At 44.4% G+C, this 17,652-nt stretch overlaps 1 protein-coding gene across 1 annotated transcript in view; it reads left to right on the top strand.

The window, feature by feature from the left end:
• SMPX (small muscle protein X-linked) overlaps nt 1-17,652 on the top strand; it is a 53,792-nt gene that overhangs the window by 19,738 nt on the left and 16,402 nt on the right. The window contains exon 4 of the mRNA XM_045995769.1: nt 2,026-2,174. Within this exon, the coding sequence (XP_045851725.1) occupies nt 2,026-2,160 (135 nt within the window). The 3' untranslated portion in view covers nt 2,161-2,174. The remainder of the gene's footprint in view (nt 1-2,025; nt 2,175-17,652) is intronic.

Raw genomic sequence — 17,652 nt, 5'->3', positions numbered from 1 at the left:
TATTAAAAAAAAAAACAAACAAAAAACCCCAATTTATAGCCTTGTTTCAAACCTCTTTCCAAAAGCCTAGCAAAGAACATTTTTGAATACCTGGTCCTCGAAGTGGATATTTAATAGTTTTAATGATTGCTTCTAAATCTGCATTTATAAATGATCAATGCGTGTGTGTGATAAAAGGAAGCCGAGCCTATGGTTTTGTACGTTGGCCTGAGGAAGTACCGTTTTCCAAATATTTACAACAGGTACAGTCTGCACTGAATTACTTTATCATTTTGTGTGAAAGACACATTAGCTCTTTCATCAGTGCTCTGCCAAAATTCAAAGAAAATGACCACAGGAAAAACCATCAGTCCTTAGGAGAACAGTACCTCAATATTTTATATTTCTACTTGCCCCTCAAATGGACAATTCTGTAAAGGACATGCCTACCACATAACTGGTTAGAGGCTGGGAATCTTAAACAGTTGCTTCCTTTTCCCTTTCGGTTCTAGACACTTTGAGAACTAGACCTAGGAGCCAGATGGGGCCAAAGCTCAGCATTAGCTTTAATACCCAAGTCACAAGGCTGCCTGGTTAGGCTGGCAACAAGTAGGGGCCAAGGGCTTGAAGCAGAGGCAAACATGCAGTTTCTTCCTCCTCTTCAATGAAACTGTACCGTTCAATCGGTTGCTGGCCAAGCAGATGAAGCCCTGGCAGTCCCACACTGCGACTGTGTCAGTTTGGGTCCTCCAAGAAGCCGGCATAACGATGGGCTTAGACATGCAAAGTGTTTATTGATGAGACTGCTTTTAAGGAAAAGTGGGAGTGTGATTAGACCCATGACGTGGGTGAAGAGGAGCGGGGCAGAGGGTGAGGGTAAAACCTCTTAGACCTCGCTGTGGGTCTAAGGAAAATTCTCGAGCTCAATTTCCTCCCCAGGAGTCTCTTGTCTCCCAGGAACGAGCCGGCCTTAGGATCCTGTGACTCTCAGTCATTGGGCAGGAGCAGTGGTGGGAAGTATGACCTCAGTGTGCTGATGGGCGGGTTGCAGGGCGAAGCAGCTGGGGCCAGTCATTTAACTACCCTCCCGGGAGAAAACTGATCCGGGGAGGCGTGCTCTTGTGGCTGCCACGGTGATCAAGTGTTCCTCCAACACCTTCCCTCTGGGGCCAGAGAGCGCTCCACCTCTCGCGTACAAGGAAAGAGCTAATAGGCAACTTTCTTCTGTAGCAATGACTTGGGAGTTCTAAGAGCCACACACAGCAACTGAGCTCGTTGTGTTACAGTCACTCTGAATGTGTATGTTTGGCGTGCATACACAGAGACATACATTTGTCCTGATGGTACATTCTTGGGATTAATCAGCTAAACAACAATGGATAAGTGCACACATCTGTACCAGGCATTGGAGGAGCTACAAAAAAAAAAAAAAAAAAAAAAAGCATAGGACGTGGTCCTGCCCTAAAGCGGTAATAGCTTAAAAACATTAACTAATAGGAAATTGGAAATCGTTCCCAAAGCGGGGAGGGAGAACTGGGCCTCCTCTGTTGTTCCATCTCATGCCACCCACATTCAAGACGGTTTTGCTTATGTCAATATCAGTTTGTTTATGCTTCCCAGAGATGTTGGAACAAAGGCTGGCAGCTACTGCACTCCCACTGAAAAAATTTTAAGCTTTTGGATTAAGTCATTGTTAGAACCAACTGTGCGCTAACATTGTACAGATCTCTGCTGTTCAGGCAAATCAGGATCCAAAGATGCCAGATTAAATTCGTTCACGTAAGGTGCTTCTCTTGGAAACACATATCTTAACTAGCCTCATTTTTGTTGGTTATCAGATGTTGACTAGTAGTCTTGTGTCTTGTATGTCACGTGGAGATTACTTGTTTTCTTATTCCATGTTTGTCTACAAACTTCAGATCTTCTGGAAGCTTTGAGGGTGTCTCAGTAGCAGAGGAAGAAGTGACGCAGCTAGAAGTACACTTTGGCAGGGACCAAATGCCTTTTTCAGTGAGCTGAGCCCTTCTTTCTTTTCTTTCTCCTCAGGGTGTTCCTCCTACCTCGGATGAGGAGAAGAAGCCAATGCCCGGAGCGAAGAAACTTCCGGGACCTGTGGTCAATCTTTCAGAGATCCAGAATATCAAAAGTGAACTGAAGTATGTTCCCAAAGCTGAGCAGTAGTTGGAAGAAAGAAGGTGAGTGAAAAATTATTTCCTTCCACTTAAAAAGACTGCTGTGAAATGGATTAAGGAAGCCTTCCACAGAAGGAGTCTGGAATTCTGGAAGCATTCATTAAGTACCAGGGCCTTCAGTTTAGACCAGTTTTTCTGGTGCAAAGGTTTTCTGGTAAAGCCACCCTTTGGGGCCCATCATATCTCATAAGCAGTCAGAGAGCCATCGAGGATGTTTGCCTGCCAAATCCTTTCTGCTCACCTTTGTAGCTGGAGGAGGACAGGGTTGGGAGAAGGAAGATGCTTGGGAGGGGGCCCTGAGGAGTTTGTGACCTTGGAGTCCAGGGAGGGCCTCCGTCATTCCATGCCTCGGTTTCCTCACCCAAATGCCAGAAAGAGTGATGAGTTAGTCCCAAGGAGAGGCTCATCGGAGCAAGGTGCTGAGGAGTTCTGGGAGTGTAAAGGGGGGTAGAGACCAGTTCAGGCCTCGAGACGAGTAACCCAGGTGTGTGTGGAGCAGACCACAGGAGCCCAGTGATGACTCAGAATGTGCATGAAGATAGGGCAGGCTCAAAACTGTACCTGCCACCCTTCTGAGGACGCAGTGCAGGCAGGACCTGTGACCTGATTTTCATTGCTACTGAATCTGTTCAATGATGGCCCCTCTGGTGAGAGCTCAGCCCTGAGCTCCATTTGCAGACCTGATGTGTGTGAATTCTGCCAGCAGGGGGAGTATGGAGTTGGCCTGTCCTCTCTTCCCAAGTCTCCTGGGGGACGCTGACAGCAAATCTACCTTATCCAACGTTACTGAATCCCAAGAGGCACAGCTTCTTCTTTTTCTTAAGCGAGGTTTAAGTTGAGGAGAGAGGAATCTATACTGATAACATAAAACAGGTATTTATCTGGCGGACTGCCCCTTCATTCGTTCTTCAGCTGACTCATTTCTTCAGCCAGTGTTTACTGAGCATCCGCTAGGGGCTCAGCTTGAGAAACATATTAATCATATTCCAAATGCCAGATACAGTGTGAAGAGTATCGGATCCACTGCTTCTGTTAAGCCTCATAATATCCGCTTATCGCTCGCATTCTTGAGATGAATCCTACGGAACAGTGGTTTTCCCCATCTGTCCTGTGTCCTCAAGAGGGCGTGTGACTTCAAAGTCAGTGCTGTCACTCGCTCTGTCACTTCATCCCTTCCTCCCAGCGCACGTTACAGAGGGACGGCACTCTCCCGGAGGGCTTCGGGCTGAAATCCTCCGACTGTGTAGGCAGAGGTAAGCACAGCCCTGGAGCCGGGTTGTGCCTTCTCCCGTAGACATAACGAAGAAGAGAATGTTCTCTGAGAGAATCCCAGGTGTAGGGGCAATGCTACTTGTGTCTTTTTACGGTGGCTTACTAGGACATTTGCAAGTCAGTTCTGCGCTAAAGATTTCTTTATAGGACAGAGAAAGAGGAGCCGTTTGGAGTTCAAATAACACAACAGTACCTAGAGTTTTCAGCACAGTTCCGTAAAAGAACAAAGGGATAAGGATAAAATACCGTGGATTCTCTGACTGTAGAAATGAATCCCAGGAACCTGTTCAGGGACAAAGTGACGCCAGCAGGAAGTGACCTGAAGTGTGGCTACACACACTTGTTATTATTTAAGACAGAATGAAACAAATTACAAATTGATGATGAAACTCATGGCACTCGTTCCTGCTCATATAGCCACGCTGGGATAAAAATACTCCAATAGGCTTGGGACGAAGCTGCAGAATTTAGCTGTGACAAAGCCCAGGGAAGGGAAATTAATGTTTTGTAGTATTTATTATCCTCGCCCAACCAAGGCCAGTTAGACACATGAATCTGTAATGTAAACTTTAAAGGATTTTGCTTTTATGAAATCCATGTCGACCTAAATTTAACTCCAGTTACAGTTTCAGAAGAACATGGTTTTGAAGATTCAAAGGAATGTGGTTTTAAAATGAGCTCAGAGAGGATCTTATAGTGTTATCTGGCAGCGATTACAGGAATGGGGAACAATACCAACTCGATAAAATATCAGAAAATACCCAGGACAAGTTTTTGTTCCTTCGTTTTCTCAGAGAGGACTTTAATGATTCTTCTTTTCCAAACAAACTCTAATAAGGTGAAACCACTCCGAGAGGCCTATTTTTCCTTACTCTTACCCTACATTGTCAGGGTAATTGATCTGAATTCCAAATGAGCACCATCATTGTTTTAAGCCAAGGAATGATCTTTATTTCTTGTAGGAGAGGTATTAGGCTTGTTTGCTTTTGACCTATCAATTCTTCTCTTGCAATTATGCCAGATTTTGAGACTTCCATGGTCATGGTTTGTAGTCACAGAGGGAGAGCATTTTTTTAAACATTGATCGATTCAATGGACTCCTAAGCAGTAAATATCTTGGAGCAGCCATCATGTAGCCCCTTACTGGTTGGATTGATTTCCTCCTTCTTAGGCCACCACTTTGTCACCTACCCTCACCATGTCCTGTTCAATGATTTGATCAAACAGATTGTTGTCTGAAGTTTGAGTATCACACACTGTGAATATCATGCAACCCAAAGCTCAAAGTCCAGGTTATAACTATTACAGTAATTCAACAAATAAGATGGACCAGCATGTCCTTCCAGCTGAGATTAGTGACTCCCTTTAAGTGGGATTTCAGATTCTTTCCATGCCCTGTGCCATGGCTAGAATTGTTCATGGAAATTGGTTAAAAATGTTATGGAATAGGAACCAAAAAGACAGCGACTAGCCAGTTAGGGATCAGGAATCATGGCTTTTGGCAAAGGACCTAGGGGCTGGACCCAGTTGGGAACCGGAGCCAGACTACACAAGGACAGCATGTACTGAGTCAAGACCAAGAGACACGGTAGTATCCCAAATGGTTCCCTAATCCAGGCTGGTAAGGGCATGGGGCAGGTAGGGTGTTCAGTCATGTACCTCTTGGGATTCTCCTGGCTGTGATTTAAGGTGGCCAGATGGTAATTTAAGCAAGGCCAGATGAAGAGACAGGACCAGCGGCAATGTCGGAAAACTAAGAGCCCTCCAACACTCCCGTGCCTGCTGTCTACTGATTGATCAGGAATCCCCTATGTTTACAGTCAGAAGACACCATTGTTTGCTTGTAGCTACAGCAATGCCACCTCCAAGAGGACTGTCCAGTGCTTGTGTCCAGCTCTCTGTGTCCATTTCTGTGCCTCTCAATCCTCAGATCAGACTACAGGGACCCTGTAAAGAACCTTTATGACTAGCTTCTATACCATGGGCATTTGCTTCATTCTGTGCTAAGATATATAGAGGTCATACTTGGTGTCTGCTCTCAGGATACTTCGAACTTGGTGGAAAGATAAAACAGGCAATTCAAAGAATTAGACAGCGGGAGCACCTGGGTGGCTCAGTTGATTAACCATCTGCCTTCTGCTCAGGTCATGATTTCAGAGTCCTGGAATCAAGCCCCATGTTGTGCTCCTTGTTCAGTGGGGAGTCGGGTGCTCCCTTTCTCTCTCTCTCTTTCTCTCCCAAGTAAATGAGTAAAATCTTTAAAAAAAAAAAGAATTAGACAGCAGCTCAGTGATTCAAGAGCACCAATGGCTGTTTATGACCCCCTACGTAGGCAGTAAAGATAACCAGTGTTATGATTTATGACAGGGGAAACTCGTGATGATTTTGGTTCAGGGACAGTTTGAAGGAGGTGGTGGGAATGGAATAGGTTAACAGAGGCTGGGAACTAGCTTCTGGACTTATGGAATGTCCAGAAAATGATTAACAGACAAGCCTAGTGAGATCAAACAGCTCCTCTAGGGCAGTATCCTTAACCTTCTGGAACAGAACAAAACAAGATCCTATGACCAGCCCATACCATCTCTTGTCTTTTTTCCAGCAGTAAAAGAACTCAGTGATAATAAAGAATTGGAGAGGAACAAAATAAATATTAAAGTGTTAGCCATGTAGCAGTTAAAAAAAAAACCGATCAACAAGGGTAAACCCTAAGGATAAGCCTACAGTTACATTAATGAGCATAAAAGAGCAGCAATCCAAAGTCCTTGGACTGATGAAGCCATAGAAAGAAACTCATTCTGAGGCTGCAGGAATTCTCACTCTCTGTGGTAGCCATTGGGGCCTGCCCACATATTGTATCAGCCAGACTTACTGCTTACCCACTACACCAGGCTTTCAGAAAGATGTGAAATTTCGTGATTCTTAATAACTTACTTAATAGCTTTTGGCCATGCATGTAAGTGGAAGAAGTATGGACTTATTCCATATTTGCCATTAAGACCTGCGGAAAGTATCAGAGAGGGAGACAAACCATAAGAGACTCTAAACTCTAGGAAACAAACGGAGGGTTGCTGGAGGGGACGGGTGTGTGGGGGGATGAGGTAACTGGGTGGTGGGCATGAAGGAGGGTTCCTGATGTAATGAGCAGTGGTTATTAAAGAAGACTAATGAATCACTGACCTCTACCTCTGAAACTCATAATATATTACATGTTAATTAATTGAATTTAAATTTTAAAAAGGAAAAAAAAGGAACTGAGGAAAGCACTTGCATTTTTGCATCAGGAAGACTTTTGAGGTCAACCAGTGGGCATTGGACCATTCTCTGAGAAACACTGTGGTAGGGCAGTGAGAGTGAGTTCCGATGATCTTCAATGCCTGTGTAGCCATACACAGCCCCGTAATCTAGAGTTGGCCTCTATCCCATGCCCCATGTCAGCTACTCAGCCTTGCTTTTGGATTTTGTGGATTTGAAAAGAACCACTATAATACCCTGATAGAGGAGGTATGCCTTCTTCCAACACTCTGCCCCACCCCTAGCATCTTTTGGGTATGCTGTTACAATACTTCCAGAGTGACGTATTGGTTTTCTTGTTTATACATTCTTCAGGATGCCAGGATACAGCTTCTTAAAGGCTGGGGTGGGGGGCACCTGATCCATCATGAGCACACAAGGCACGTCTACAGATTACTGGTGCTGTGACCATAGCAAGTCTGGTGACCCCTAGAAATGTGTTCTTGTGACTTCCTGAGTCCTTGTGTTCTCAGGAAGATTACTATTCGAAATCAAGACTAGCTCTTCTTACAAGGTCTGAAAGTAACCCTGTTGACCATGATCAGTAAAGGGCTCAGAAATTTGACTTGAATTCACTGATTATAACTTCATTATTCCTATGGGAAACTGAAAAATTAGGGAAAATGTCAACTCTGGCTCATAGTCTTCAAAGGGGAGAAAAACATAAAACTAGAAGAAAATAATTGAATTATTAAGAGTTATTTGGGTTTATCTTTCAAAGACCATCTAGGTCCACATAAGACATATTTACCAACCATTCATCCAAGGAGATGTCATTTCTGTTAGAAGAGAACATCAGTTGTTTATTTATTCTTAAATGTTAAATATTACACATCATCGTTGTTCCTGCTGATTCAAGGGCTGATTTTGAGAGTGTTGGCAGGAGGGCAAATTGAGGTACCCAGACATTTGATGAAAAGTGCATTTAGTACCCAACACCAGACCCCTGAAGTGCATGATGCAGAAACTAATGGAACTGAAGGGAGGGATAGAGAGTTCAACAATAATAACAGCAGATTTCAATACCCCACTTTCTACAATGGATAGAAGTAGACAGAAGATCAAAAAGGAAACTGTCTTAGTCTTCTGGGGATGCTATAACGGGATATCATACACTGGGGGAGGGGGCTTATAAGTAACAGAAATTTATCTTTCATACCTCTGGAGATTGGGAAGTCTAAGATCGGGACGCCAGCAGATCTGGGGTCTGACGAGGCCCTGCTTCCTGGCCATTTTCTCACTGGATCCTCACACAGTGGAAGGGATAAAGGAGCTCTCTGAGGTCTCTTTTATAAGGACACTAATCCCATTCCAAAGGGCTCTACTCTCATGACGTAGTCACTTCCCAAAGGCCCCACCTCCTAATGCCATCACATTGGGATTACCTGTTCACCATATGAATTTGGGTGGACATAAACATTCAGTCTACAGCAGAAAGAGAAGACTTGAACAATACTATAAACCAAACAGACCTAAGAGACATGTATAGAATGTTCCACCCCAAAACAGAAGAAGACGCATTCTTCTAAAGTGCACATGGCATATTGTCTAGGACAGGCCACAGGTTAGGTCATAAAGTAAGTCTCAGTAAGTTTAGAAGGAATGAAATCAAGAAAGTATGTTCTCAGACCACAGTCAAATGGAATTAGAAATCAGTAACGGAAGGAAGTTTGGGAAATCCACAAGTTGTGGAGCTTAAATAACACACTGATGAATGACCAATGAGTCAAAGAAGAAATCACAAGGGAAATTAGAAAATAATTTGAGACAAACAAAAGCAAAAATACAATATCCTTGTGGGATGCAGCAAAAGCAGTGCTCACAAGGAAATTTACAGTTCTATACACATACGTTAAAGAAGAAAGATCTTAAATCAATAACCAACCAATCAAATCCATATTAGTGCTCCATTTGGGGAAAACATGTTCTTGATTATCTTAAACCTAACTGATTTCTATGTATGTGGCAGATGATTAAATTGATGTGTACATGGAAATATCCTTCCTTTCAAATAGTAAGATGTAATACACTTTAAAAATCAATTTGTATAAATACCATAACAACAGAAGGTGGGAACATCAAAATAATCACCCATAAGATCACCATTTTAGCATTATACTCAATTTGACAGCTGCCCCTCCAGTTATTTTCTTCTGAGTTCACATGTTGGATACAGTACAACAAAGCTGTTAACGATATGGGATTTGGGGTTATCGGGTCATAGAAGGTTTGGTCCCATTACCTTTTACCTTTGCAGTTTTGAGCTCAGGGTCTCTATTCCCTCATTTCATAAAAAGTAGGAAATGGTGTCTTCCTCATCGGGTAGTCGTGAAGGATCAGGGAGATGTATAGATTTAAGAGAGCAAATGTGGGCATGGCACTTGGGACAGGGTAATTAGGCAAAAATGGGAACCTGTTCTGCTTTTCCTTTTTCTTACATAGCATCATTCACAGCATGTGTACGATTTCATATCTTGCCTTTTCCACTCTACATTTTCCCCTAAGAATATTTTTTGTGCTTCTTTGTGGTCTCCAGAATTAAGATGATTTATTTCTCATAGTGTTTGGCTTATCATGATTTCATAACCTTTTCCCTTTTCCAGAAGACAAAGGACTGATTTATTGTTGTATACAGAACTAAATATTAAAAAAAAAAGAAAGAAAGAAGGAAAAGAAACCCCTCCAAATATCTTCTCTGAGATTTGCTGGAATTTTTTTGCTTCCCTTTTAAAATGCTTCCTGCTTTGACTCAATTACAGAAGCTCTATTCACTTTCTTGGAAGGAAATGGCTTTATCCTGAAATTTTTCACTCTCTAGTGGAGCCATATTTCTTTTGATTTGTGATGTTCTTTTTTTTTTTTCTTTTACTCTCCACTTGGTTAGGATAAAGATGAGTTCTGCTGTGGTTCTGAACTACATCAAGGTTTTATTCATTTGTTTTCCTGACCAGCAAAGCTATTATTCTAAGCCCTGATTACAAACTGTTTGGGAGCAAAGTGCTCTTGAGGGTGAACATAAGAAGCCTTTGAGCTGACTGTGGCAGCTGCTTTAAGAGCCTCTCCACAGCAAACACACAAACGCTATGTTATCCGGATGGGTTCCATTAAAACAGAGATCTGGAGGGCCTTGTGCGTGAGCCAGTGGGAGGGAGCTGGAATTGGGGAGCAGATCTGAGAGCAGAGAAACACACCTTCTCCAGGGAGCTTGGCAGAAGGTCCAGGTGACTCAGGACCCAACTCTGTAGAACCTTGGACACTAGCATGTAGATTTCCATGGGCTAAGGGATGGTGACAGCTGGCAGGACTTGCCCTGCTTGTAACACAGGGAACTCATGACCCCATCTCTGTAGTTTGGGGATTGGTTGGGGGGGGTGGCAAAATCTGCAGACAGTTTGAGTTGTCACACCTGGAAGGAGGTATGGGTATGGGCTGCTACTGTCACCAAATGCAAAGACACCGGGGATGGTAGGAAATGTCCCACGATGCCCAGGACGGGCCCCTTCCCCTAGCCCAAAATAAATAATGATCTAGTCCCAGATTGTTAGTAGTGCTGAGAGTAAGTAACCCTGATTTACCTAGTTTAAAGGTTGACGTCGGGACCGACTTTTTGCAAACTTACCCTTCCAAACAATCAGTGTGTTGTATTTTACAGAAATGAAAGCATTAATAAAAACAATAATAATTAATGGCCCAGTATTTATTATCTCTTTACGGTCATCAGAGACTGAGGAATAAAAATAAAACCCTCTTGAATAGAATTCTTTTGTCAACTGGTAAACAAAATATATTTATGGCATATGGTATATATGGAATATTCCCGAGTTGTAGTATTAGGCCTTAAACACAACTATTTTTGGTAGGTTATTTTTTCGTCTTAAATATATCAGGAAGCAGTAAGTTATCTTACCAGCTCATAAAGTCTTTTAAAATATGAATGTAAGCATTTGTGCTAATCAGTACCGACGTCAATGTCATCATTTTAATTGCCCTCCTTACTATTACTATACGTAGTATGTGCTCAGGGGATGCCCGACACATGGCTTGTGCCACATATACATTATCTCATTCACTCCTCACGCTGGCTACATGGGGTATGTACGATGCCGCCTGGGCACTTATGGGGGAAAGAAGGCTAAGAGACTTTACAAACTTAACCAGGGTCACCGCGCTTGTAAGCCACAGAGGTGAGATGCAAACTGTCATCTGTCACTCCGCAGCCACTCCTTTTAATCACTGTCACCCAACTGAATTCTTTTTTTTCGAAGATTTTATTTATTTATTTGACAGAGAGAGTGATCACAAGTAGGCAGGGAGGCATGTGGGGGGCGGGGGAAGTAGCCTCCCTGCTGAGCAGAGAGCCCATGCGAGGCTTGATACCAGGACCCTGAGATCATGGTCTGAGCTGGGGGCAGAGGCTTTAACCCACTGAGCCACCCCGGTGCCGCACCAACTGCATTCTTTTAACATGTTCTCTTAGTTGTATCTTCCAGGCTTTGCAAATATTTCACTGTGTTAGGTCGGAGTAAAACAAGCAAAGGCTAAAGAGACTGCAGAAACTGTCACCTTCACAAAGAGGCGACACCGTAACTCTGACACGTTGCTTTATTCGTTCGTTCCTTTGTTCATTCATTCATTCATTCAGCATGCATTCATTCATTCACCAAGTGTTCATTAAGCACAAAACATGTGCCAAGTGCGGAGGGTATCAGTGTTGTCGACTCAAATACGAATCAGACTGTCTACCAGGCTTCAGGTGAAGGCGCAGAACGCGGCCGAGGAGCACAATAATAATGTGCTCTTCTTAAAGGTCTTGAAAAAGTGGAAGAGGTAACACCCATAAATATCAGAGAGAGCCTGAAAGAGAGAAATGGAGAGAAAGGCAAAGGGAAGGAGTGGACAAGGAAAGGAGAAGGGGATGGGACGGCAGGGACAGTGGCCATGCTGGGGCTGACAGGGCGCTGGCTGGGTGCTGACAACATGGCCCCAGAGGTACGCCAGGCCTCCACAGAGGCCGCCTTCACTCCTCTCTGGGGATGTGTGAGGACTTGGCAGGCATCTCTGTGTCGTCGGTAGGCAGCCGGCTCCTACCCCTGAAGGCTTTTCTCTCGTTCCCTCTCCCGCTGTGTGCAGCCCGCACAGAAAAACTAGGGAAGTGAATTCCAGGCTGTCTAATCAGGCTTGGCTGCATCGTGACAACACGGCTCGTTTTAACTCCCTGCACACGTTGTGGCATTTGAGAAGGAGAAGCAATCACGAGGAGCAAATCAAGACTTGCACATTTCCCTTATACTCCCTCGCCACTGCTCCCTGCTTGGGAACTGATCATTCCACACCCTCTGGTTTAGGGCTTTATGCAGATGGTGAGGTAGTGGCTGCTTTCATCCCAGGCAGGGTCCGTCAATTGGCTTCTCAGGGAGGGAAATTTCTATTAAGCAGTCGACAGATTGGAGTCACTTTTGTCCAGGCGGGTGGCAGGAAGGCTGCTCGGAACGGTTCATCTTGACTGCTGGAAAGACGCCAGAAAGCAAGCAGGTCACACTGCCCCAGAGTCATGGGCTGCCTTCTGTAGAAAGGATGGTGGCCTGTCCTCCCTCCCTCCCCAGAAGACATGCCCTGACATGTAGCAGGCACAGCCTAATCCTCAGCAAGGGATACACACAGCGCACTGCCTAGCTCTCATCTCGCCCCCGTTTCTGGACGCAGATGATAGGGATCATGGCTCCCCTTTAGTTCCAGAGGCAGTGATTAATTTTTGAGAATTTACCAAACAGGTTTATTAAATTCTGAGTGTTCAAATATCCATTTATTTAGACTCAATTATGTTTCATCTTTTAATAATTTTGTACATGGGCTACTTGGAATTTACTTTTGCTGAATTAACCTTTTTCTTCATAATGTAAGTTAACAGCATAAACTGGATTTCAATGGGAAGGTGGAAAGTACTGGAATGATTCACCCATTTAGTAAGTGAACACCCAGGCACTTACTACAGGCCAGGTAGCACTATGTCGGAGGGAGGCCCTACAAGGCAGGGGCCCTCCAGGAGTTCACGGGGCAGGTGGGTGACGATGATAGAGGGCACCTAAGCATGAATGAAAAAAAGACACAGGCTTTGGATGCTGGTGATGAAGATTCTAGAGAGGAGGTGGAAAACAGATATTCTACTGAAAGGAGGTTGAAGAGCTAACACATTAGAGGTGACTCGGGTGTAGGTCGAGGCCCCAGCTTTGCTTGGTCTGTGATTTGGCATAATTGCTCTGTGTCTTTGTCTGGAAAAGGAGGAAAAGTAGCTACCTCATAGGCATGATTTTGCTCCCTACCCTATGGACATTTTGCAACGTTTGGAGAAATGTTTGGTTGTCACTCCTCAGGGGAGATACTATTGGCGTCTAGTGGGTTGAGGTCAGGGATGCCACTGACCGTCCCACAGTGCTGTCCAGGGCGGCTCCCCAAAAGAAACGTCAGTCACGCTGAGGCTGAGAAACACTGAATTACACGGTGTGTCTGAAGTCCTCAGGCCAGTGGTAGCTATGATTACTGACGACAGCATGTCACCACCGGTGACACTAGATGTACTAGAGTCGGGCAAACCTGTGCTCCGCTTCCAGCTGTACCACATAGTGCCTCTGTGACCTTGGGCAGGTTGCTGCTCACTCTGAGCCATATCTATAAATAGGAACGATAATACCCATCTTGAGAGCGAACCGTAAAGACATGGAATGGACTCAGGTGGGGCACCTGGCACGAACCAGTGTTCACAGAGCGTTCGCTCCCTTCATCGGCCCCACACCTTGCTTATAGGCTTTGTCCTCTGCCCCTTTCTGCCAAGGGCAGGGATCCGTCGGTTGGTCGGTTTTTAAATGACATACTTGCTAAAGAGTAGCTCTGCATCTTTTGCCAGGGAATAGGAAAGAGCTCACTGACAGTGAAACACCATTCATTGGCTGTGACTCAAAGGTGCTCACGGCAGCCCCTGTGGAAGCCTCCAGGAGGCTCTCTTTCTCAGCAGCCACCTACCCGGCATCATCCGAGCTTGACCTGTTCAGACATTCTAAGCTGCACAGACACTCCTTCTCCTGGAGGAGGCACTGCAGTCCCATTTTTCAAAACTGCCGCAGCTCCAGCTTCCCAAGTCCTTGTCTTGGCAGTATGGCAGTATAATTACAAACATTTCACTCGAGCATTTTCATTTTGTTTTGGAGACTTGAAGGGATTTCCATCCCCGCCCCCAACCATTTTTAAGCAGCAAATACGTCTGGTTCGTAATTTCAGCCTTTTCCCCGAAGAAAATCAGCGTAAGAAACATTTGGAAGGTCAAGCTGCCATTCTACTATCAAGAAACAGGGAAACAATGCATTTGAGACACCATTTTATGGAGCATTTCGAACGGGCTTGATGGCCAAAAAAGAGGCATCTCATCTTTTTAGGAATCGTTGGTGCACAGACTACGTACAGTTGGAGTGTGGTATAGAAACAAAAAACAAGATCCGTTTGAATCTAAACATCCAGAAAGTGCCCTGGGTGTCTTCTCTATGACATCCTGTCCTGGCTTTTGCCCCGTTCACATCCAACTTACACCTATTCTTACTCTCCAGGAGTGTTCTCTCCCTCTTCCTGACGTTACTTAACTTAAACATTAAGTAACGTTGACTTCGCAATAAGAGTGAAACAAGCAGGCAGACATTAACAAACACAGGAGCCAAACTACATGGCAGCTCAGCCACTGTGAATAGGCCACTTACGGGGCCGGGGGAGGGGGTGGGAGCATCAGGAGCCAGGCAAAGAGGCTTGTTTGGAGTTTAATGGCAAAAATGAAATCACATTTTTTTTTTAAGATTTTATTTATTTATTTGACAGACAGAGATCACAAGCAGGCAGAGAGGCAGGCAGAGAAAGAGAGGAGGAAGCAGGCTCCCTGCAGAGCAGAGAGCCCGATGTGGGGCTCGATCCCAGGACCCCGGGATCATGACCCGAGCTGAAGGCAGAAGCTTTAACTCACTCAGCCACCCAGGTGCCCCGAAATCACATATTTTAACGAGAGGCTAATAGTAGCAATAATATTAACAAGCCCTTGCACTTGATTTTAAGAATTCCAAAGTGCTTCTGTGTTCTCTTGTGAGGCTCACAACAGTTCATGAGACAGGCAGGGCACTGAATTTACAGGTCCTTCTCATGTGACTTCTCATGTGACTTCCAACTTCACACAGGGTAGAAGACAATGGGATGTGTCATCATCTCCTTCCAGAGAAAGTTTATTTTAAGACTAGTTATTAACCAAGCCTAGCTAAGTGCATTTATAAAAATGGGTGTGATCTCTTTTAATCAGAAAAGTAGGATTACCGCACAGTCTCCAGCAGGTGCCAAAGAAGGGTTAGTTACAACCCACACCATGGGCCAGAACTGAACAGGCAATGGCTCTGGTTATAGGCAGAAGAATTTTTCTCATGGACATGAAAAGAGAGCTGGGATTAATCTATCTACTTCTATCTATAAATATAACTCAAAGGAAATGTACTATCTGAACATTCATCTGTATGTATGGTTTTCTTGCTGTCGCATTTTAAAAAATCATATTGTATCCTTCATTTTATTTATTTAATTTTTTAAGAGTAGGCTGCATGCCCAATGTGGGACTTGAACTCATGACCCTAAGATCAAGAGCAGCATGCTGGACTGACTGAGTCAGCCAGGTGCCCCATATTGTATACATATACAACACACACACACACACACACACACACACACACACACACACACATGGATTTGATCCCAGATTTGAAAATCAGGTTGAAATATTTTCATTTCGGAAAGGCCAGGTGACAAACAATTGCCCCCAGGGAAGATTCCAGTTTAAGAAACCCTGAAATCATCACCCTAAAGGTAAACTCTCCCAGAAAGCTCTCCATTGTCACCATCAGCCAAGAAATGGCATACTGGATTCCCAGCAGAATCATATATGGAGTTTACTGCTGGTTATCTGTCAGGGGAGAGAGAGCCTGGGAATCATTCTGAGCCAAATCCAATTCAATTATGGGCCAATTATAGACCTGCTTCCACTGCCAGGAATGGGCCACACCACCAACCCAGCTGGTTTCAGAGGCCCCTGGCTGGCAGGGACTCCCTGTACGTGGGTAGAGGAACTCATGGTTCAGAGAACACAAATTCGCCGAGAGAGTTTGGAGAGCAGCACAGATGACAAATGCCAGTGTGCCCCCTGAACCTCCTCACCATCTCACTACCAATCTTTCACACTTGACTCCAGACTCCATTTTCCCTCCCGGGTGGCACCCTTTCTCACGGTGTGATCAGATTACAAAATGCCAAGAGATGGCAGGCAGGGCTTTGCTCCCGTACTCGTGGTCAGCCCATCACGATCTTGCAGCACGGGCCACGGTGCTAACCTGGAACACGGGGCCTGGATACCCACGTCACCACTGACAGCTTCACCAAACATGTAGGAGTTAAAATGCCAAGAAACTCGAGTTAAAAGCTTGTGATAGGTGAAAATAAAGCTATCTCTATTAAAAATTAAAATGACTTTGTGAAGTTCGGCTGGCACTCCCAGCTGACTGACATCATTTCAGGTCCAAATCCTAGCGTCCAGTGGCATTGTTATCCCTCCAGGCTGCCTTTGCGCATCTGATGTGCCAATTTAAGAAGCAAGCTCATCCCTTTCTTTAAACTGAGATCTTGAGGAGAGTGGGGACCAGCCAGCACCAAGGACAGCATCCTGTGGGCTGTGGCGATGGAAACCGTTTAGATGGGCTTCCAGCAGATTCTCACTTTCTCTGGCTTCACATGGAGGGCTTCCTGAAACTCAAACTGCTGGGCCCCACACCCAGAGTTTCTGATTCAGTAGGTCTAGGGTAGGTATGAGAATCTGCATTTCTGACAAGTTGGGCTTGTCAGAAATGGACGGCTGCTGCTGGTTTGGGGACCACAATTTGAGAACCACTGACGTACAGCCACTAACCAAGATTGTTTAGGCCTAGTCATTCGAAATCTCTAACTAACCCATCATCGGGTCCACAGTTTTATAGCTAGTATCCGAAGGTATAGTGAGAAACTTGGTCAAACTTCTTTGCTGAAGTTTCGATATACAAAGCATCAATGTAGCAACAATCATTAATGTTTATGACAGTGCTTCTGAGGATCAGGCACTGTGCCAACTATTTTACCTGGTGATTCTTAAATGCGTGAGTATACCTAAGAGCTCCATTTTGCAGGTCACAAACCTGAGGCACAGACAGGTTATGTGACTTCCCCCAAGGTAGCCCAACGACACAATGGGATAAGCAGGATTCAAATCCACGCTGTCTGGCTCTTAACCTTTTACCCCAGGTTAACTCCCCATGTGGCAGACAGGATAAGCACCATGAAGGTGAAATGTGTTGTGTAAATTCAGAAGGAAATTTTTTTTAATATACCAATGTAATATATGCTGTTTATGACTTCTTTAAATTTACATAGTCTTCCAACATATGAAGACCCTAATATAATGGATGAGGAATTCTGCCAGTGGCATCAGCTCACCTACCAGTCACTTAACCTGATTCAGCGTTAACTTCTGTAATCGTTAGACACTGTTACAGTGTCTAATCAGACAGTTACAATCCAACTGTTGGCAAACTAGGGCCCACAGGCGAAATCCTGCCTACCATGTGGTTTCCTTTTAAAACTTTTTACTGTGAGATAATCCTAGATTCACATGAGGTTGTAAGAAATATTACAAAGACATCCCCGGATGCAGTGATTGGGAAGAAAGAAGAAAAATCATTTTTCCTCCAATCTCTATAGAAATATTTCTAAGGAAGGCCTTGTCATGTTTCAAATATATGCAGAGACCAAAAAGCCAGGTTTGATAATCTTCACTTAGGAATACTGTTAGGGCTATCTAGGAAGTAGAAAGAGAACACAA

Source organism: Meles meles, chromosome X (assembly GCF_922984935.1).
Source record: "Meles meles chromosome X, mMelMel3.1 paternal haplotype, whole genome shotgun sequence".
NCBI lineage: Eukaryota > Metazoa > Chordata > Mammalia > Carnivora > Mustelidae > Meles > Meles meles.
Note: the sequence above shows the minus strand (reverse complement) of the source record. Positions and strands in the feature narration are given on the sequence as shown.